This window comes from Plodia interpunctella, chromosome 7, assembly GCF_027563975.2.
Source record: "Plodia interpunctella isolate USDA-ARS_2022_Savannah chromosome 7, ilPloInte3.2, whole genome shotgun sequence".
Lineage (NCBI taxonomy): Eukaryota > Metazoa > Arthropoda > Insecta > Lepidoptera > Pyralidae > Plodia > Plodia interpunctella.
Window position 1 is genome coordinate 7,018,311 of NC_071300.1, and position 21,726 is coordinate 7,040,036.

At 33.2% G+C, this 21,726-nt stretch overlaps 2 protein-coding genes across 2 annotated transcripts; one reads left to right on the forward strand and one right to left on the reverse strand.

Moving 5' to 3' along the window:
- Positions 1 to 348: 348 nt before the first annotated feature.
- On the forward strand, positions 349 to 16,717 carry LOC128671304 (uncharacterized). The gene is made up of 5 exons (XM_053747663.2): positions 349 to 491; positions 13,008 to 13,199; positions 13,470 to 13,605; positions 14,343 to 14,478; positions 14,837 to 16,717. The coding sequence occupies exons 2-5, from the start codon at positions 13,122 to 13,124 to the stop codon at positions 15,024 to 15,026; spliced, it is 540 nt and encodes a 179-aa protein (XP_053603638.1). The 5' UTR covers positions 349 to 491; positions 13,008 to 13,121; the 3' UTR covers positions 15,027 to 16,717.
- Positions 16,718 to 17,310: 593 nt separating this feature from the next.
- On the reverse strand, positions 17,311 to 21,296 carry RabX4. The gene is made up of 5 exons (XM_053747664.2): positions 21,117 to 21,296; positions 19,828 to 20,027; positions 19,182 to 19,274; positions 18,563 to 18,676; positions 17,311 to 18,414 (listed from the first exon to the last, which is right to left on the reverse strand). Exons 1-5 carry the CDS (start codon positions 21,238 to 21,240, stop codon positions 18,331 to 18,333), a joined length of 615 nt encoding a protein of 204 aa, XP_053603639.1. The 5' UTR covers positions 21,241 to 21,296; the 3' UTR covers positions 17,311 to 18,330.
- Between the last annotated feature and the right edge of the window lie 430 nt (positions 21,297 to 21,726).

A 21,726-nucleotide genomic window follows, 5' to 3' on the forward strand; every position in this document is an offset into this window, starting at 1 on the left:
GTGCGCCTTTTATTTTAAAAGGCTCATAGAAAGCTAAAACATGAGAACAACGCATTAATTCCCGAATGCGAACATAAATTGGGATCAACACAACGTGGTGGTATTTTAAGGTCGTTCCATGGGTCCAGCACCCTTTGGACCTATTAGATTCGGCCCAAAAGACAAAAAACGTGTTCATTGAAATTTATTATAATAATATCAGTGTCCATTTAGCTAAGTTTTTGAAGTGAAAACTTCTTTAGCGGCGTTGTTGTGCACTTTTTCTCATGGGTATAAAATGTTAAACTCGCGTGGGACACATGATCGAAAATTCGTAATACGTCAAAAATACACAACATTAATATTAAAAATTTCACTTCGGAGTGCAATCCGTTTTTTGTAATATAAAACAGGCAAATAGCCATGCCGTCCACCAGAAAGGCAGATTCCACCCAGAAGACCCAGTGCATATAAGAAATATTTTTGAAGGTCTAGTATCCAGGCTTTTTTTGGTAAGTAGAAAAAAATATTATAGAATAGATAAGGTGGAATTATGGAGGTCTAGTCAGTACTAAACCGTTCCATTTCCATGTATCACTCGCCTATCGTGGTAAAGGGAACAACAATAGGTTGTTTTGGTAAAAAATGGCAACGTTCTACATGTCACGTCTATAAATACCAGGCGATAGTGGTCGGGTTCGAATATGTTCACTGATAGTTTTATTTTATTGTAGTTTTAAAAAAAACTTTTCACTTTTTAAAAGCAAGTGATGAAGCAAAACTAGTTAACTTGTTTCCTAGTACGAGTATGCTGCTACTACTTACCGCTAGATGGCGGTTGGCAGTAATAAAAGTCATGTCAAATGCCTGACACCAGTGTTAGCAATAACACTCTCGACAAAAAGAAGACCGAATTTATATAGATTTCAGATTTTTTTTTTGTATGGATGTTGGTTATAAAAATGGGGCAAAAATGTCATCACTCAGGTTCGAAAGCCTAAAAAGCGAAAGAATAAAAAGCGGCCAAGTGCGAGTCGGACTCGCCCATGGAGGGTTCCGATTTTTGTATATTTTTATATTTGCGGTGATTGAATGAAAGGTAAATTGCGGTTTACGATTTATGATGTATAAAAAAAACTACTTACTAGATCGTGGGAATCGGGGATCTCGGGAAGTTACATAGTAATGTACGTATATATATATATATACGTACATTACTATATAAACTAATATATATATATATATTAGTTTTATCATTCTTTTATTTAAGAAGATATAGGAGGTGTATATATTTTACCACTTTGTATGTATCTCTAGCGAAAACTATTCAGTTCAAAAATAAATGATAATAGAAACCCCAATATTATTTTTGAAGACCTATCCATAGATATCCCATACTTATGGGTTCGACAAAAAAACATTTTTGAGTTTCAGTTCTAAGTATGGTTCTAAGTATTTTTTTCTATTTTTATGTAAAATCTTAATGCGGTCAGAATACATTTACTTACAAAGTGTCAACAGTATAATTCTTATAGTTTGGGAAAAATGTGGCTGTGACATACGGACGGACGGACAGACAGACATGACGAATCTATAAGGATTCCGTATTTGCCATTTGGCTATGGAACCCTAAAAAGGGGTTAAAAATTCAAACTCGTGCAACGACTTTGTTTATTTCCAGAACAAATAAGCTGGTGTGATATTTACGAAATTAATTTCATAAAACATTAATTTAAACTTCTAAATTACTTTTTTATCAAAGTTGGGCGTAGCATAATTACCCAATTCACAACTTAATTCGTAACAATCCACAGAATCTGGGGTCAGCCCATCGGATTATTGCGGTCAACCTATTTGCATAAATGTGTCTTACAGTTGAGTACGATCCTTTGTGTTCGATGTATTTGAATAGCTTTCAGTTTTATCAAAGTTAATAACTGAGTTTTGCGTCTATAAAGATGGGGTTTAATGGGAAAACGAGATACATGAGTCGATGTCCCCTTTTAATTAAAAATAAATATAAATTAGAAGTTTGTTATGGACCGAAATTGTATTCTGTTTCCCCACGGGACACAGGCGAGATATTACATGTGGGTACGTAAAATTGTTCCCGTTGTAGATAATGTTTTGATATTTATGTTATTTAAATATTACATACGTTTATATACGTTGCTTTCAGCTTCGTAGAGTAGCCTACGTATGCCACTCTCTGCAACTTCAAAAATTTCAATGTCATTAGATTGATGTGATGTTCGGCGCGGATAATTATGTACTTATGGTATATTCGTTTTGACGCTGAAAAAGGACAAACAGATGGATACTTACACTTTACATTTTCTTCTTTCCGAGTCGAAATAGCAGACAAGTTATAATGGCCACATTTCCATATAATTAATTGATTTGGATTATTCACTAGGCCTAGATTTCGTAGACAATTTAAATAAAATAGGTCTATTTTCGTGTAGGCACGTGTGTGTATAAGTAGGTAACTAGGTATGTAATGAATCTCTATTAGTTAGCCATGTAAAATAATAAGAACCTGGGAACGCAAAGATTATATTTGGATTATCTTAGTGCGTAATTTATTTTGTTAACTTTATTATTTTTTTAAAACACAACATGTAAAACATCGCCATTCCCTCGGGATAAACATGGGTAGGATCTGTATACGATTTAAATGAAAAACTAGGCATGACACATTTATTTTCCCTCACCGGTTCTCTTCTATAGTGAAATATTATTTCGCTCAATCGCTGAATAACGAGGCCATCTGCTGTGCTCTATTGTTTTGTCTTTTGAAACTCGATACCCTTTTGTTTTCATATTAAATTTCTTTTTATAGATTGTGACTTGTGTTGTTTTTTTTAAACTCCGAGGACAAAAGGGAGTTATAAGTTAACGTGTCTGTGTATGTGTATCTATATGGTCTGTCCGTGACAACGTAGCACCTAATAACAGCTGATCCGATGTTGATCTAGTTTTTTTTTAATTTGAATTGAAATGAAATGACGCAACCTGCAACTTAAGTGTGAAGCATATATATCTTCAACAGATTGAGCTGAGCATGAGCTTTTGTACACATGTTTGATGAATTATGATACGCATGATCATCAGATCATTCTTCGTTTTCATGGAGCCGTTCCTGGGTGCACCATCAGGTTCACCCAAGGACGGCTTCAGACGTGGTAACTCCTCGACGTTTTACTGCACAAGAATGATTTTTTTGTCACACATTGATTGCAATAAGATCTCTCTCGCAACAAAAAAGCTACTTATTAATATTGAACTGCGCCAAATGTAAACCAAAATCAACACCTCTCTGCTTCTCCTTTGTGACCATAAAGTTGTAAATTAAACTCATTAGCGACTGCTATGAGACAACAATGGTAAAATCATGATGTTACTTAGCAAAAACCGCTTCTAAAAGCAAACACATTAATAAAATCCCGAGTACGGCGCCGACAGTTCCCTTTTGTTCAAAACATTCGGTCTTTTTGTCACAAGCTAATTTGCGGTCTCGGGAATATGGTATGTAATTTTTTCCTCGACTATAATTGGACAGGAAGGTATTTTTAATTTATAAATTAAGTTTCATTATAATATCTCAAATGACTACCAATTTTGAAATTTACTTTTCACTATAATATTTTCGCAGTGATCGCAGGCAATCAATCACATTGCGGTAGGTTATTAGTCACGAGACGATGCCACACTGTGATTGGTTGACTACGTCTCACTGCGAAAAGATTATCTAGTGAAAAGGGGATTTGCTAACGCACACCAAGTTCTTGGTGGTCCTTTTGGTGGTTCTTTTCGTGTTCTTTCGAGTGAAACCGTGAAACCTAACTTTCTCATACGGCATTACGTCATACACTGTAAAAAAAATACATTTCTTCACTTTATTTTCTTATTGGTTCGTAGCTATTTCTATAAAATAAAAATTGATGTATGTATTAAAATTGAATCATTCAACTTATGATGACTTACTTACATTGCTTGACAACAAAAATTCATTTAAATTAACAATAAATGGTGGACTTCAAGGCTAGGGCTTGTTCTAACAGTAGCTGAGAATGGTGTATTTCGACCTTTTACTGATATCGATATTGTCGTTATAAGGATAAGGGCTAAATTTTTATGGGCATTCTGCGTTCAGATATAGGCTGTATTTCATTTTTATAGGGACTGATATTACTTTTAATATAAATAAATAAAACATTGTTAGTAACTGTTAACAATTTTGTTTTTATTTAAAATCAGTAGGTATATTGACATAATAAATAGATCCTAAACTAACAAAAAAGTTACATAACATAAAATGAAGTACCCTGTTGCATTTATATGTCCGTCTGTATGCCTAACATAACGTGATAAACTCAAAAACTACCGGACTGATTTTGTACGGTTTTCATCAATAAATAGTGTGATTAATGAGAAAGATTTAGATTGTCAATTTTAAATATGGTACTTATAGTTTACATCGCGATACGATACTTAGAACCGGAGATATTGACAATGACAAGTTATTAGCAAAAGCTAGTAAGTATATATTATAATCTATAAGTTCTGTACAATTAACTTCAACTAAAAATAATTGACTTATTACAAAATGGTGGCAATTCAGTGATAGACCAATTGATTCATAATTTAGTTTGCAAGGTGACGCCACGGTCCGTCACACTTTATAGCTCATAATCCTCATTATGTTGGCGCAAATTCAGTACCAGAAGTCCACTTTTCTTTTCTCTGTCAAAGAAAACCAGTCTTGTAACAACAATCAACTCTCTAATCAAATCAAAAAGCAAATCTTGCGTATTTTTGCATTTTAGCCTGTTTCACGAAATCAGTATTACAAAATTTAAAGTGAGATAAAAATAATCACTTATCGTTAATAATTGTTTTTAGATAATATCAATTAGTAAAGAAAAGCTTTTATGAATAAATAGCTGCAACACCTGACGTAGGTATAAAAAAAAATTATCTAAAAGGCGTTGTCGACTACCAAGCTACCGATTAAGAGCGTAGACAAATCAAGAGGGATAAGATAAATCTTATTGTAATCACACCCGGTGAACTGAATAAATGAACGAATGATAAGCACTGCCTTCTTTTATATACGTTACGAGAAACTACGACGCAAGACCACTATAAACAGGCGTATTGATAATTATAATAACATAGGAATAGTAAGATACCTTACTATTCTATTATGTTCTGTGGTATCAGCCGCGAGCTATCCCAGAGCCGATTACGCCGAAATTCAATGTTGCGTCTACGTAATTTCGGTTTTCCGGGTTGGCGCGCCGTGTAATATCCACTATATGTCCTTATAGCAGGGGGTCGTCACTCCAAAAGTTAGGCAAGTGGGCCATCATACCCCACAAGGGGTCCTTTCTATTCCATTGCGGCGCCACAAAGTATAAAGAGACTGCGGTTTTAATTTTGCCTATGTATTTACTGAGATTGTTTCATTTCAAAAAGACCATGGATTATAGACCATGGTTTATGAGCGGTGACATTTAAATCGGAACGCTAATACAACGAAATAAATTTCGATTTTGTGTAATATATTGTCGGAAAGTGAACTTTCTGTACGAAATTTCTATTTTTGTTCTGTACTTATAGTCTGATAGAGGCAGCGTGTATGCCTCCTAAATATCACGATAGTGCAAAATGGTGCTTGCATAGTTTTATCGGTGACCAGTTGGGCTGGGAGTTAAGGAAAATTACTGCGATATAAAAGGGTTAACCATAGTTTCATGGTTTTACTTTTGTTGGTGGCAGTTTATAATAATAAATATAAAAATTGACGAGAAAAAGTACCTGTGAATTGAATTTGAATTTGGAGTTTGCTGTTTGAACTGGTGTTTTGTGATGTTTTCAATTACATATTTACTAAGTTTAGTTCTTTAAAATAACTAAATAAGTTTATTATATCAGACAAGGAAATATTAAACAATAGATAGATTTTCTAAATATTTATTTAAAACTTTTCTACACAAATTACAAAAAATATATGTAAATGGTGGACTTAACGCCACATGGTATTCTGTACCAGCCAACCATAAGACCAAATAGAGATAGCGATATGGCGCGATAAAGTGCAACTAATAAATAGAAAACTTACTCATGTAATGTTGGTCGTTCTTAAAATAATTTATGTATGTGGAAATCTTTGACAATTGAATAAATTATAATTCCAAAGGGCAACAAAAGTGAAAATGTGTATTAACATAGCAATAAGACCCATTCATCCGGTCATCCAATGGGAAAACTTGGGAAGTGGTTTTCCAAAAACGTATTCAATTCAGTCCCATCTGGCCCGAGGAACTGTGTAAGAAAGAGAAAAACTTTTAATTAGTTTGCATTCGAATCAGAGATCGTGTCTGATGTTGATTTTTTAATGTATGATTTATTTATGTAGGTACAAACATACAGGTAGTTAAGTTGTTAGGTAGGTACTCGTTGAGTGAGGACTAGTTTTTAATATTCAACGCATTAATATAATGCAGTTTTTTTTTTCTATACAATTACAACAATTTCATATTATATAATAATGTATTAACAGACTTATTGTTATCAACAAAAACTCAAGTCAATTTCCAATAAAAATAACCTTAAATCGAGCTGCGTAAGTACGTGTTATTCCATCTGTATATAAAGACTATTTTCCCTTAAAACGTTTCGCTACAAGGAGCTATATTTTAGAGTAGTCGGCGGTAATAGAGTCATAGAAACGGGCACGTGTATATGCCAGATGTAATGCATTCCTTTTGTGTTTTAGGCATATGGCGGATTGCGGCGAACGCTCGCATGCTTTCACATTCACGGCGTCTCCATTTCCACGTGGCTAGCATATACAGATGATGTAACACTGCGAAAATATAAAATATTACGTTTTTATGTAGGTACGCGATGAATGATACAGTAGGTATGGAATACAACGCACATGAGAAAAGTTTAGTTAACTGCAGTCGACAGCACTCCAACCTATCTAAATTCACAAGCCAACTAGCCGCTATTAATAACTACCGCATGTAGAGTAAACTTGACTTGCGGTTGACTGTACATGATTCATTTACCTATTTCAAAACATGCGTAAATAAATACGTCGAGTGTTAAGATAAATCTTGGCGTGTACAAACAATGTAGGTAGGTACATGAAGTCGGTAAATAAAAATACTTTTTCGCAGTGTATATATTACCTAGTCGTAGACATAGCTCTGTGTGTGAGTGAACCGGAATGGATTATTCCGAAGTGTCTCTTCGGAAATATCTGTAAAATAAATATTCCGAGACGATACAAAATCACAAAACAATACTTCAATCTATTTGTTTCCACAAATATTTTCCGATACGCGCTACCGATAAGCCAAACAAATATAAAAAAATACAGAATTTGTAAGAGAAAACCGCTGAATAAAGACTATAACACTTCAGATATAATTTGTTTGCTTTTGAACGAATCACTTCATCTCAGTAGGATATCCCTTACATTTTATTGTTATTTCCTCTTCCATTATTTTTTTATTTCTTGCTTCTTTTTTAATAATGTCTTCTTGGACTGCTTACGGAATACGAAAACAGAGCCACATTCATTTCTTTCTGAATATTTTTTGACATTCGTAATGTGAACCACTTTCCTTAGACCAAAATTTACGAATACCCAGTAGAAAGAAATTTGACAATTTAAAATAATAAGTATATTATGTCATTTTTTTATTTCTTTAATGTATAGGTATGACTAACTACTTTACACTATTGATATAGGTAGTCATTTATTATTTATATTTTGCTGCCTAAATAATTATTTGCTGGCCATGTTGTGCTGACCAAATCTTGCTACCCAAATAATTATTTTTCCGTTAAAAATTTTGTAAAATGCAGACATGTAATTTGTATATTATTTGGTAGGTACTTAATTAAGGTGCTGGCCAATTACATATATTAGCAAACCAAATATACACGAATACTTTGCTGACCGTTTTCATATCACCCATTTATTAAATTACACGAAGAAAACATTTGTTTAGAACAATAGTAATTTTAATTAACAAGATCAAAGCAACAATACCGTACTAACAGTGAAGCAATACAAGCGAATCTTGTTAAATGGATGTATGTTCACTCGAGTTGGGTAGCTTGGATTATAGAAGCATCGTTTGTCTGCGGGCATCGTTGGGCAGAGCCGTGAATTTTGTGGGCCAAATCATGAGCGAATATAATTATGTGATCTCGCTGACAGATATGAGCAAAATTGGACGTAATAAAATACTTTTGTAATCTGATTGATAAATAATAAAATTTCTTATAATATGCTCACATTAATCATGATCATTTAAGTGTATAAATTAAAACTTAGTTTATGTAAGCGTCGTTGGTTCTCGGCCATCATTGGGCAGGGCCGTGAATTACGTGATCGAACTTGGAATAATTGTGATCTTGCAGGCAGATAACCAGAATTGAGCATAATAATTAAACACATTTTAAATTAAATTAGATGTAATTATGATTGAATTAAACATGTTTAAATTTATTTTTCAATAAAAAAATCTTTACGTTAGACAGAAATGCATGATTTAGGTATGCCTAATTTCAAATACGCTCTTATCCTGTAACCTACATCAGTTTATGGATTATGCAATAACAGTGGCTACTTGCGATCAGTAATCACACATGGACAGTTGAATGCTCCCTATGAAATTTATTGCTGGTTGGTTAGATACATAAAAAATACGAAAATGTAATGACAACTTCATAAAACTATTATAAAGTCAACTAATGAAGGTAGTACCTACTTACCTGCTTAAACACTGTGATGCATACAAAATCTGGAGAGATTTTCTAGAAGGGAGATTTTTTAGATTTCTTATTATGTAGTAAACACCTAAGTAAGTTTTCTACTCCTGACTGTTAAATTATGCCTTCTATTATAATACACTACCTACGAGTATATGTAAAAAAAAGGAAACAAACCGCAATGAGAGATGGTAAAACAGCTTAACTTTGCGATGCCAGAATTACGCCAACTCAATTTGAAATCATTGAAATTCGGTTAATTGTTAATTTGCAATGAAATCGGACAAATAAGCAATTTCGCTGGCGTTGATTGGTTGTGCATCCTGAATGCAAAACATTACAGAATGACGTCACAGCCGTTCCATTTCCACGGTCGAGCTCAGATTTCTGGGATTTAGGTACACACACATGGCATGAGAGAGTCGCAAGCTTTGTTCCCTCTAGTACCAATCATAAAATACTTATTCTCTTCTTCATTCTTCTGTTGCTTCTGACAAACAAGTTATGTATCTACCTACATGCAGCAACGCGTAGCGAAGGCTATTCCCATTGGTATCTTATAATAGTCTAGTATATATAGTAGTTACCTCTATGGCGCGGAGTTAGCGGCGAGTTTGTAATGAATTTGGTTAGATTGATGTGCTGTTGACTATACCATACAATATATACCTAATACTTATAAGGTGTACTTATCAGATATAGGCACCTACCTGTTACGAATAATACTTTCTATAAGTTTTAATCATAACTGTAGTCAAGGGCAAAAAGGGAATCGAGAAAAGCACAGTAAGTTAATTATAAGTTGTTTACCAGACTTTCTCGTCTCACAAGTTCTGTTAGAGTTAGAATATGACTCTTTTTAAACTGCTTTAGAAAAGGTCATGTAGCTATCTATCTAGACTTAGGTAGGTATACTAATAGGAAAAGTCACACTGCTCTTTTTAGTCGTTTAAATATATGTAACGTTGTAAAATATTATTCTCAGTTCCTATTTTTTTGTTACTAACGGACATTATGTTTTTGTTTATGTTTGCAATGCCCTTGCAAACATAGAAGTTTCCACCAACACCTGTTTCAAATTTCATTCTATTTTTAAAATAAAATCCAAAACTCTATGCGAATATATTCGCTGGTGTCATTCGCCGACGACGTATCTAGGTTTGATAAATGACGTCATTTATTCAGCACTACCCTTCCGTAGTATTCGAAATGTACCTACCATGTGCTACCATGTGTCCACGGTCTGACGTATTATCTCCATATAGAGCCGTTTGCATGGAAATAGATGTTAGCTGATATTCCAGAAATAAAAAAGTACAGTCGGCTCTAAAAGCCTATATATTTTAAAAGTGTGTATTCACCGTACTTTCCACTATTTCTGCAACATCAGCAAAGTGCATACATACTTTTGAACCTTATTCCATACTAGATGTTGCCCGGGGCTTCGCTCCCGTGGGAATTTTAGGATAAAATATAGGTAACCTATAGCAATCTTGGATAAGTAATGTACCTTTCTAATGGTGAAAGATTTTTTGAAATCGGTTCGGTAGAATTCGAGATTACCCGCCTCTCAAACATACAAACTCACAAAGTCACAAACACACAAACGCTTACCTCTTTATAATAATAGTATAGATGAATATTAAGGTTCAAAAGTATGTATGGACTTTTGCAACCGACCGTACCTACAAAAAATCAACAAAAGAAAACCAGCAGTTTCAGTTCTATTCAACGGCAATAGCGGCGATGTTACTAGTGACACAGACTTAATTAGGTTTGTGTAGTAATAAATTATGTAGTAATAGTAAGTCTATAAAATAAATCTCGATTGATTTTAGTGGATATTACTGACCAGCATCAAGGTAGGTACTACCCAAGAAATTATTATTGTAGGGTACGACTGACTAGATATTACCACAGAAATAAATCGAGATTCATTTCTGTGGTAATATTATCTATACATCGATGACATGCAAGGTACCTACGACATTTAATTCTGAAATAACATTCTGAAAATAATTATGTACCCATGCCAAGTTCGCCCTCATGTAGGTATTTTACTAGGTACTTCTACTTACAATAAAAATAAAAAAACAGTCTATTAACGCAAAACAATCATGAAGATGAATGAAGTTATCCCGTAACGCAAAATAAATCATGCTGAAACCTCATCACTCATTTATATCAACGTCTGCGTGCCTGTCATTAGTAATTAAACGATGGACGAATTAAGTTGCCTCATTAACGAATTAAAGGTATAATATGGAGGTATGATCAATTTGACCTAGGTAGAATTAATAATTTTGGCAAAAAGTAGGCACATGAAAGAAAACTTCCAAAAGCCGTAGTTATACAGGGTTAGGTACTTAAAACTTCAACAACCCGCTGTACTAGAGAGTGCTGTCCGCTGAAATAGCTGAAATTTTGAAAATTAAGTAATATCCCGCTGGTAAATTGAATTAAAAATTAGTTTAATTAGACTTTTATTTGGAAGTTTTGCCTAAAGTAGATACGAGTATATATAGATTTTTTGCGCTATTTATTATTACAGTTTTATGAGGAAACTTTAAATTTCGTCATATCTTCTTCTTTTCTCATATCTTTTCACTCATTTATAAAGACAAGAGAAACGCGTGTATTCGAAAAAAACAATGAGAAGAAACGGGCACTAATTACCTTCTGTCCCTCATAGTGTGCCCAGTTTCAGGTACAACGCCTATCTTGCGGCTTTGTTACGTCCAAGTTACATGGGTATATGTTTTCAGAGATTCGTGTTGTTACTGGGCTTCTTCTTTTGACGACCTCGGTGGCGCAGTGGTAAAGTGCTTGCCTCTGAACCGAGGTTCGATCCCCGGTCGTATCATGATGGAAAATGATCTTTTTCTGATTGGCCCGGGTCTTGGATGTGAATCTATCTATGTATTTGTTTTATAATATAGTATCGTTGAGTTAGTATCCCATAACACAAGTCTCGAACTTATTTTGGGGCTAGCTCAATCTGTGTGATTTGTCCTAATATATTTATTTATTTATATTTATTTAACATATTTGTATTTTAAACTCTCCAACTAATGTAGGTTAGCTATCAGTATTCTTGAGTCCTTTTTGTATTTAGCTCTGCGGAATAAACTCAGCCGAGCTCGTTATCCTGGTCCATTCGTATGGTCCGCAGTCAAGATTTTTTCCGTCCTTTCTTTTTCTAACGACTATGCCCATCATTATCAGTTGCAGGAGATTGTATCGTAGATACCTAAGAACATCACCCAGATAAGAGACTTTCCGCCGTTTCACCTGGACAATGGTATTGAGTCAATCAAAATGTTTCCTGGGTAGTCCATGGATATGTAGAGCAGTAGGTAGTGACATAACATATCAGTGACATTGACATCTTCGACATTATTATTGTGGTTGTCTGTCTTGTCATCAATTAAAAAAAAACAATTTCCTAAATTAAATCCAATGAAATGAAATAAATTTCACTAGAAATAAAAAATAGATAAAATAAATTAATCAGTAAATTCTTCTAGTACAGTACAATGTGGAAACAATTACCTAATAATTCATCATACTCTTTATCCTGTAGTCAAAAACATGATTTGGAAATATTAGTTACTGATTACCTAGCATTGTGGTTTGTTCGTTTTACTGAAAGTGATTTTGTAAGTCTTCTAAAAGTAAGTATTCTTTCAGTTTATTTCCCTTGACTATCAATAGATAACAACTTATAATAATTAATGGCAATAAATAATAACCTATACCTGTAACTACACAGTTAATGCAATAGAGTTTTGAACAAACTGCAACATCGTTTCCAATAAATTCTAGTTGTTTCATTGCTGGTCAGTGAAGTGTCTCAGTTCAGGCAAGATTATATTTATACAACAGTGTCACATTTATAGATTTCCTATCTACATGCAAAGAAAAAGTTTTATCCTTCAATAGTTTGACTTCTTCATATAGGTACTTACATTTGTATTCCTCATGACTGAGGATCGTAATCAATTGTAACACCCAACAACTCTTAGAATTCTCTTTGCCTCTTTTTTACTTGTCCATTTTACACATTAGGCGATAAGCCTTTTTTCTTTCACCACAAGCAAGTAACATTAATCAGGTATACAAACTCATGTGGCAAGAGTAAGATTCAATCCTGGGAGTTTTCAGTCACAGGCACACGGTCCTAACCTCTAGACCGCCACCACTTCATAAATATTATTTATTTCTTACAGGAGAGTAATACTACATTAGAATTGGATGATAATGCTCTCAAAAGTAAAGGAATTCAACTGCTGTTATGTCCTGATAAGTTAAAGAAAGCTGAAGTAAAAATAAATGGTAAAAGAATGCAAATTTCCATGAGCATGTCTTTTGGTTACTCTTTAAAACTTAATTTAGGCCTTTTTGAAGGCACCAAAGAAATGGTAAGCATGATTATAAGTAATTACTTATTACTACAAGAAAATATCCCAAACTTATTTTCCTAACACATTTGTATAATCCCCGAGTAGATAAAATCAATAAGATTAAAAACCAAAAACAAGTTGAATATATGGCATACCTGTTCTGTGGTGGACCACCAAACTTTATTTTTTCATACAATAAAACTTAATCATATACTTTTACAGTTCTTTCAAACAATAACCCAGCCCTTGTTTGTCTAATTAGAATGAAATTGTCATGTATTATTACAGTTCTTTCAAAAAATAACCCAGCCCTTGTTAAAGTTGGTGCAAGATTTAAAATCTAGTGAGAAGGAACTACGGTTTCTGCTGAATAAGAAAGATCTTGAAATAGAAGAGTATAAAAGTGAAGGAGCACAAGTAGTCAGTAAGTATAATAATCATTATTCGAAGTGGTGTAGATGTCCGCAGGATTATACCTAGTCTGCAACACTCTACGGGGATGCAACTAAGAACCAGATGTGTGGATCACAGTCTGATTGACGCCCAGGAACTGAAAAAGTATAGTTTCTCTGAAATATTATATAAACAGTTATATTTTGTTTATAGTTTCTCTATATATATATAATAAGTTTTTTTCTTTAATAAAATTAGAGTGAGAGAATATGTTGTGGTGGCCACATTCCGGTAAACAAGTTCTTTCTTATGATGCGCGTGACTCAGTCAGATTTGTGTACTGTGAATAACAAGGTAGTCAAAGCGCCCACATGTAATAGATTGCTGAACATAATGTCTAAATATCACAGGTGGCTAAATCCATTTAAGAAATGTGGACAAGCATTATGAAAGCTAGATAAGATTATATTAGAGATCCCCCATGAGGCTGACATAGTCACACAAAGTGCACTGAAGCCTTGTCAAAAAATTAGAAGAAATAAAAAATGTTGTGGTGGAGGATACAAATCCCATCTTACCATTCTGGGAACTATATTTTGCAATTATTAAAAAAGAATGACAAATTGTGCTATGGGACTATTTGCCCAAACAGTGAATCCTTAATTGACAAATTAATCTATAAATCCTTTAATGTACATTTATATTATTCAAATTATTATTATTTAATTATTTTATATTATTCTAATTATTTTGTAATACAATTTTCAGGACATTTTAAAACTTCCAAGTTCGACGAAGAAAAGCACATGAATCAATTCAAAGCATATTCAGAATGTTTTGGCTCTTCTGACATTCCCAACAGCATTCTTGAGAGAACAGTTGATTTACCTGAAATTATTATAGTGTAAGTATAATTTATAATACTATACTATACTTGAAAGGAGTATATCATTTGGAGTATATCATTGTGTAAACTATTCTATGTTTTAAAAAATATTACCTTATTTCTTCTGGATGATGCAAATTCACTTTTATTGTTTTATTGCACTGGTAAAGTGATTTTGACATGTAATCTAAAATGATGATTAGTTAATTGTTAGGCTAGGTTTATTTGATACTGAGTTTGCCCATGTGGAATCGTTTCGCAGAATGGGCAGTAATAATTGCCTAAGGTTTCGGATTAGTTGCGTTGTCTTTTCAGCCACATTTGCAAAAAAAAAACGCGCATGAAATTGCAGTAATATTTATAATATCATTTACAGAAAGCAGGAGCCAGCACCTGTAAAAACAGAACCTTCATTGCCTGTGATCAAATCGGAGCCAGCTACACCAGTATTCGATGATCAGACAGTACACGGCACTGTATGTGTCAAACGAGAACATGCCATAGGCGGCCGCAGTCATGTGTCTATTGACGCTATGAGACTAAAGAGATCTAAACTGAATTTGTGATTGCTATTAACTTGTTTACACTGTTAAGGTGAATATACACACGTAATACCATGAAGGTATAGATAATATTGGCACATATATTGATATCTCTTTCATGTGTGGCCCGACCTCTCTTTCTTATCTATTGCTAAGCATATTCATAGGTATTGCATATTAGTTATGCTTTTCATGTTAGAAGGAGAGTTCTGGCCACAGATGAAATAGATAACAATATGTCTCTAATCTCTTATCTAAAGCTTCATGATAAAATGGACAAGTACATAGCGTGCTGGCATGTTCAAAGTGTTTTTTTTTTTTTACATTGACATGCCAGCTACAAGCATGTTTATGCTATCTGGCATGCAATTGAGTAAGGTATTGGCATGTGTGTATCCGCTTTAAAAAATAATTAAACATCTAATAATTAAATATCTTCTGAAGCATGTATTTGTTATGTTCTTAATTGTTTGTAAAAAATAAATAAACAAGATATAGCATGTATTATCATATGAGAAATATATGAGTGCTTATTATGTCGGTAAGCTGTAATATGCACAAAATTTAAATTAATATGCCATAACAGATTGCCTATCTATATTTGTCTAATTAGAATGAAATTGTCATGTATTTTGTGACCACATATAAGTGGTTATTCATAACGCCAATTTTATAGATATGTTTGATTGCGACTGAATTAATGTATAAATATCAAATGGCGGTATAAAAAATAATAACACGAGTTTTATATTAAAACTTTATTATACATAGAACATTTATTAAAACCTAATATGAATTGTGCTGATGTAGTGACTGTTACTATTAATGTGATTACATGGAGACTGTTATTTTTTGTTATTTAATTTTTAATGCGTAAATTTATAATTTTCACTGATAACGGGATAAGTTTGGCCGCTTTTGGATAACATTTTACACGAAATAGTAATAATTGAAATATATTTTTTTGTCATAATATGCACAGTAATTTTTATTTTTCTAATATATTCAATTATCTTTAAAAATATTATATCTGTGACATGTATGATTTATTAGTTTAGGACAATATGATGACTATGTAAAAAACGTGGCGAACGCAAAATAAATGTAGCAATAATCTAATAAGACTGAGTTATTCACTATTGTATATATTTTTGTGTTTAAAATAATGTAACAAATTTCATTAAATTCGCAATTTTTGATTGACTGTCCAGCAGCAAAACCTCACTCATTTTGGGACCAGCCCGAAGCACGAACTGTAAGACACACTATGATTTTTCAATCTATTGAACAGTTCAATAATAATAATGCACAATTCATAAACTTTACACCTCTCCAATATAATCGCATTAGTTGTAACTTACAGAGTGTACACTATTGATTGGTCGTAGTTTTGTTCGCTCAATGAATTTAATTTATATTTTTAGATTCTTTTTTAAACTTTTGCCAAGGAAATTTAAAATATTGATGTCATTTTTTCTGTAGTTTCCAAGTAGTATAGCCAAATATTTTATATTTCGAATTATTTTTACTTTCAACTATCTTCACTTTGAATTTGATTTGCCAAATTTTTGTCATGAAATATGTGTAGATTCGACAAATGAAATTTGCAACTTCACTCTGTATTGTTATATTGCTCGATGTATGGTATTTATTTTAATGTAACAAATGCGTTATTACAAAATTTCACTCTTAATAAACGTTTAAATTCGTTATAATGTGCCTTTTATTATAGTGTTGCATTAAGCACATACAATTGATTGCAGCTCTATTGGCAGTCATTGGGTCCAAATTGACTAGGGTTTTCTTTAGTATAAAGGTCATACTTTAATATATTTTTGAAAATTTGCTAAATATTAGGCTATGGCTATATTTATACTACTTCGGTATAGAAAACGTACTTGAGCTAAGACTGAGAATAATATTATCTCCTTAAAGTTGGGCAAAAAAAAAAAAAATTTTATTTTAAATTGATTATTTAAAATGCGAATATTGATTACCTGTGTTGATTACTTCTTCAAGCACAAAGCTCACCCGTGGGTGCCTTTATTTTCTATATTTGAATTTAAAACGTCACTTAGACTCAAGATGTAGACATTTTTGTAGATTTTAATTAATTTTAATACTATACCTAAAAGTGCACTCAGAGTATTGTATAGCACACAATGCATAAAGCAACAAAAGCAGGGGCAGGCTTATTTGTTTTCACCACACAAAATATACCTGTGCTCATACCACAGAGTGGCCCATACTCCATAATTTTTAATATCATTCCGTATATTATATCTTTATATTATCTTCCCTTTTCACGTTTTACTTATATTTGATTATGGAACATAATGTGATAATTTTAAACAGTTATTTCAGTATTGTGTTAAATCACTAATTAGTAATAATAACTAGCCGCCCGTTCCGCCTTCGCTCGTGTAAAACATAATAAATTGTACACCTAACTAAACCTTCCTCAGGCATCACAATATCTATTGAGTGAAAAAAATAAGCTTATCAAACACAGATCACTCTACAATAGGACTGGTCAGTAACAGTATTTTTTGCTACACTGGATATTTATTGTAAAATTAGTAATTAATAATACATATTATATGATCGGTAGCAAGTAAATGCCCTGAGTTGCAGTAAAACACTAATGTTACAAACCAGTCTTAATAAATACTAAATTCACTTTTGGGATATACTTAGGTCTGTCAAAAAAGTGAAAACTGATTTTACTACACATACTACATTTTTTTGCCATAGCAATACCAACTAGAATGGTCACGATTGGTTAATAAACACCCAGTGTTGCCAGCCAACAGGAGTCAGCGCCATCATTTATTTTCTTCAGTTTCTTGACAGACTGTAATCTTTCTCATAAAACTTCCTTGTTTTGAAAATAGGTTAATACAAGTATGCACTTAAAGTGTGGTGCGAGTTTCGTTTAGATTCAAAATAGTTCGACTATGCTATTATTCTATCTTCTTCAGCTAAATGAAGAGATAGTCGATGCCTGCACCGAATATTGAACCCACATATGGAACCGAAGCACTGTGAAATTGTACAGTCGCTCCAATTAGCTTACTACAAACATTTCAAGAGAACTAGGCACAATTATTATCATATCATATTTACCAATATAATTCTGTATGTTGCCGTGATCGCAATGCAGACAAATTGAGTGTTACTATAATGTTTCGTTGTTCATATCGAATAAAGTATAAGATTCACTTGAGCATTAAAATTTTAAGCTTCTGAAGCCTGCTGTACAGAAAACTACACAGTTTCTACATTCACTTCTACATAAGTTGAATATGTCTGTATATATGAACTTAGGCTAACAGCTACATTTTGACACATCTGTTTCGGAATCCGATGGCTTTATAACGTTATCTCTTTCCCTCAGTTCAAAAGCATCGGCCTGAAAAGAGAGAAACAATGTACTTACTTTAAAATATTTTAATAGATACGATAACAAAGAAGGCAAAGTAATCCTTCATTGATTTAAATAAAGTTGTTTCTATGAAACTTTGCATTCAAGTTATTATTTAAAATAAAATGGCTGTTACCTTAGTTTCTCGATAATTTCTTATTTTTCTGGCCAACGTCAAGAAAGCATCTTCTATGTTAATATTATTTTTACACGAAACCTCGAAAAATGGCATATCGAAATCGTCTGCTATCTGTAAATTAATTTTTATGTGTAAGCTTGGACTAGATAAAATTTATATTGTGAGTTTGTAGACAAAACATGTTTCAAGACGAAAATTATCCTTAAGGTTTAAGTCCTGTAAAGTATAATAAATAAGTAAGATATAACGGTACATACAAATATTTTTTTTAACTCTGATGGCTAACCCATGGAATTAGTAGGTACTCAGGTAGTACGGAGTACCTACCTACTAATTCCATTGGCCAACCACAGTCGTCGTTGGGTTTCAACCGCACTTGCTTTCGATGAAGAAAAACGTCGTAAGGAAACCTGCAAACTGGATGACTAGTTTACCTGCTAGTGTGTAGACACTGTGTATGCGACTACTTCCTACCAAATGTCTGTGGTAGTCGTAAAAGTCATATCAGACGCTTAACACACTTATACCTAATTTGTTTGATTAGGTACCTATTTGTTTTTAAACGGACAACATTCAACAGTCCACAGTAAGCATTAATTCCCGATATGTCCCTTACCTTCTGGCCTCGTTCCCATGGCACTGCCCGTTGGTTCTCATGCACATCGCATTTGTTGCCCACCAATACTTTGATTACGTCCGGGGATGCATACTGAAAATTGACAAATGAGTTTCCTGCAGTTTCCTGCGAAGAAAATCTATAGAAAACTACCTTTTACCCGCAGCTTCGACCGCGTTAATCTCTCACGGCAGTATTCAAGAATCCGTACTCCTAATTACATGTAACTACTCCAACCTACCTATGCAAATTTTAAAGAAGACTAGACTGACTAGAATCAGCTTGAAGATAACCAATTTATGGACCAACTTACTTTCACTTTTACGATATTAGTTGGGATGAGACCCTCTCTTCTCATCCTTATCTGAGCTCGGTTCCTTCCTTAGTCGTCTCCAACCATTTACGAAAAATTAACAATGCCTCTATCGTAGGTGTCATGCAATCATGTGTAAGCAGATCCAAAATTTGGTTTGAAAACCAAATTCTTATCCCTTTTTTGTTGTTGTCAAGCTTCAGTTAAAGAAAATGTCCAATTTAAAGTTTCCTTGTTATATAAAACATCTACAGAAGTAATCCAATGGAACTAAATTCGCATTTTACCTTCAAAATGAACCATTGGCTCAGAACAAATAATAAGGAAACTCACTTCTTGAATGTTTCTCAACCAATAAGAGAGGTGATTGAAGGACTCCAAATTAGTTATATCATACATAAGTATAATGCCCATAGCTCCTCTATAGTATGCGGTAGTAAGGGTACGAAAACGCTCTTGACCTGCAGTATCCCATATTTGGAGTTTTATGGGCACCCCATCCAAGTTTATGATCTTCTGTTTAAAGTCTATACCTGTAAATCGCAAATATAATGAGACATATAAATAAAATCTTTATGTATCCAGACGCTAAATGGTTTAATTTTCCAAATAGTCTTTTCGCAACTGTAAAATAGATATGGAATGAGCACAAAAATCAAAAAGGCTGGAAGAAATGGCATTTGCGTTAAATTATTTTGCGCTCATTTATTTTTGAATACAACTTATGATTCTTCTGTAAATGGTGCAAACAGGGGTTCATCTATCTATTTAATATGTGGATTTCTTTCTGCGCATTAACTGAATAAAAACAAATGAAAAAATGTGATTATATTATTGTTGATTTTTTTTTGTGTGAGTCGCACTCAAAAACAATTACTTAAACATCTTGCAAAATATATAAAAAATGCACACAAACAATGAAAGACGAATTTTAATATGCATTGTTCTAAATCAAGATGTATCTACTTACACTTGATGCATTCAAAAAGTTCTTATGTAGATTCATTTTACCTCAATCATATTTTAAGTGAAAAACCTTAAGTACATCGAACTGTGAGTAACAGAATATAATAAACAGTTATCCGATTTTAATTTAATCACGAAATCTTGAAAGTAAATATTGATTAACTAAAATTTACCTACTTATTACTTTACAATACTTATTTCGTTAAAAAGACTGTGTCTGCCCGTGAGTTAACTAAAAATTAAATAATACATAATAAATATTATTTTACTCTATCTAGGTATATAACGTTAAACTCAAGTAGGTACGTATTCCTACGAAGTATACCTAAAACAAAATTGCCCTCCGCGTCTGTCTGATTCTAAACTTTCTTCTTTTATCACACAACGGATTTTGATGCAGTTTCCACTGCTATTTAGACAATTTATTTCATAAGTCAGTATTTGCCCACTTTATATCTAGGTAGGTACATACGTACATAAATAATACCCTGTGCAAAGCCGGGCATAAAATATTATAAATGCTATGTAACACTTGGTTCCGTTACACGTCTTCTTTGTAGCTACTACACTCTGAATAATATTTTATTTAGCATAGGTGACAAGAATCTGAAAACAAAACTGCTGACAAAGGCTCGTAAAACGAACACTGAACTCACCTATAGTTGATATGTAAATATCGTAATATCTTTCATCACAATACCTATGCACTATGCACGTTTTTCCTACATTAGAATCGCCTAAAACTAATAGTTTATACGTTGCAGAAAAATCTAAAGCCATTTTTGTTTACTTTGTGAAACCACACTGGCTCAAAACATAGGGGGAACTGTCAAAATGAGAAAAATCAATGAGGGTATGTGCGCATGCGCGGGGTCGCCCAATATATTGCAACAAGTTTATTGTTCAACACCTGAGTCTGGGTTTTCCGAGCCTGCCAATACATAGTTGTACTAGTACTAGGTACTGTGTAGGTACCTAATGCTAGATTTTATATTGGACTCGTCGACAGTTGCTCGACCGCACCGTACGTACGTGTACCCACATTTTACATTAGGTAGAACGTATGTGTGTGAATGCTGTTTATATTATTGAACTCTTGTGACATTTCATTAATTATATATTTTCATATTGTACTTCCATATATAATTTTGTATAAGAATCATTGAACGTCATATGAGTATGACACACAGGCATTCATCATTCTATGATCGGCTTTATAATCGCGCTCCGCTTCGCGTCGCGTGAGAATCCCGCCGGTCAGCATTT

Bases quoted from the DNA above. Each gene is read 5' to 3' on its own strand.
- LOC128671304 (XM_053747663.2), top strand. From the start codon at position 13,122: ATGCAAATTTCCATGAGCATGTCTTTTGGTTACTCTTTAAAACTTAAT. The intron at 13,200-13,469 runs GTAAGCATGATT...GTATTATTACAG, and splicing joins TTGAAGGCACCAAAGAAATG to TTCTTTCAAAAAATAACCCA. The intron at 13,606-14,342 runs GTAAGTATAATA...TACAATTTTCAG, and splicing joins TGAAGGAGCACAAGTAGTCA to GACATTTTAAAACTTCCAAG.
- RabX4 (XM_053747664.2), bottom strand. From the start codon at position 21,240: ATGGCTTTAGATTTTTCTGCAACGTATAAACTATTAGTTTTAGGCGAT. The intron at 19,275-19,827 runs GTGAGTTTCCTT...GTCAATTTTCAG, and splicing joins GGTTGAGAAACATTCAAGAA to TATGCATCCCCGGACGTAAT. The intron at 18,677-19,181 runs GTAAGGGACATA...ATTAATTTACAG, and splicing joins CATGGGAACGAGGCCAGAAG to ATAGCAGACGATTTCGATAT.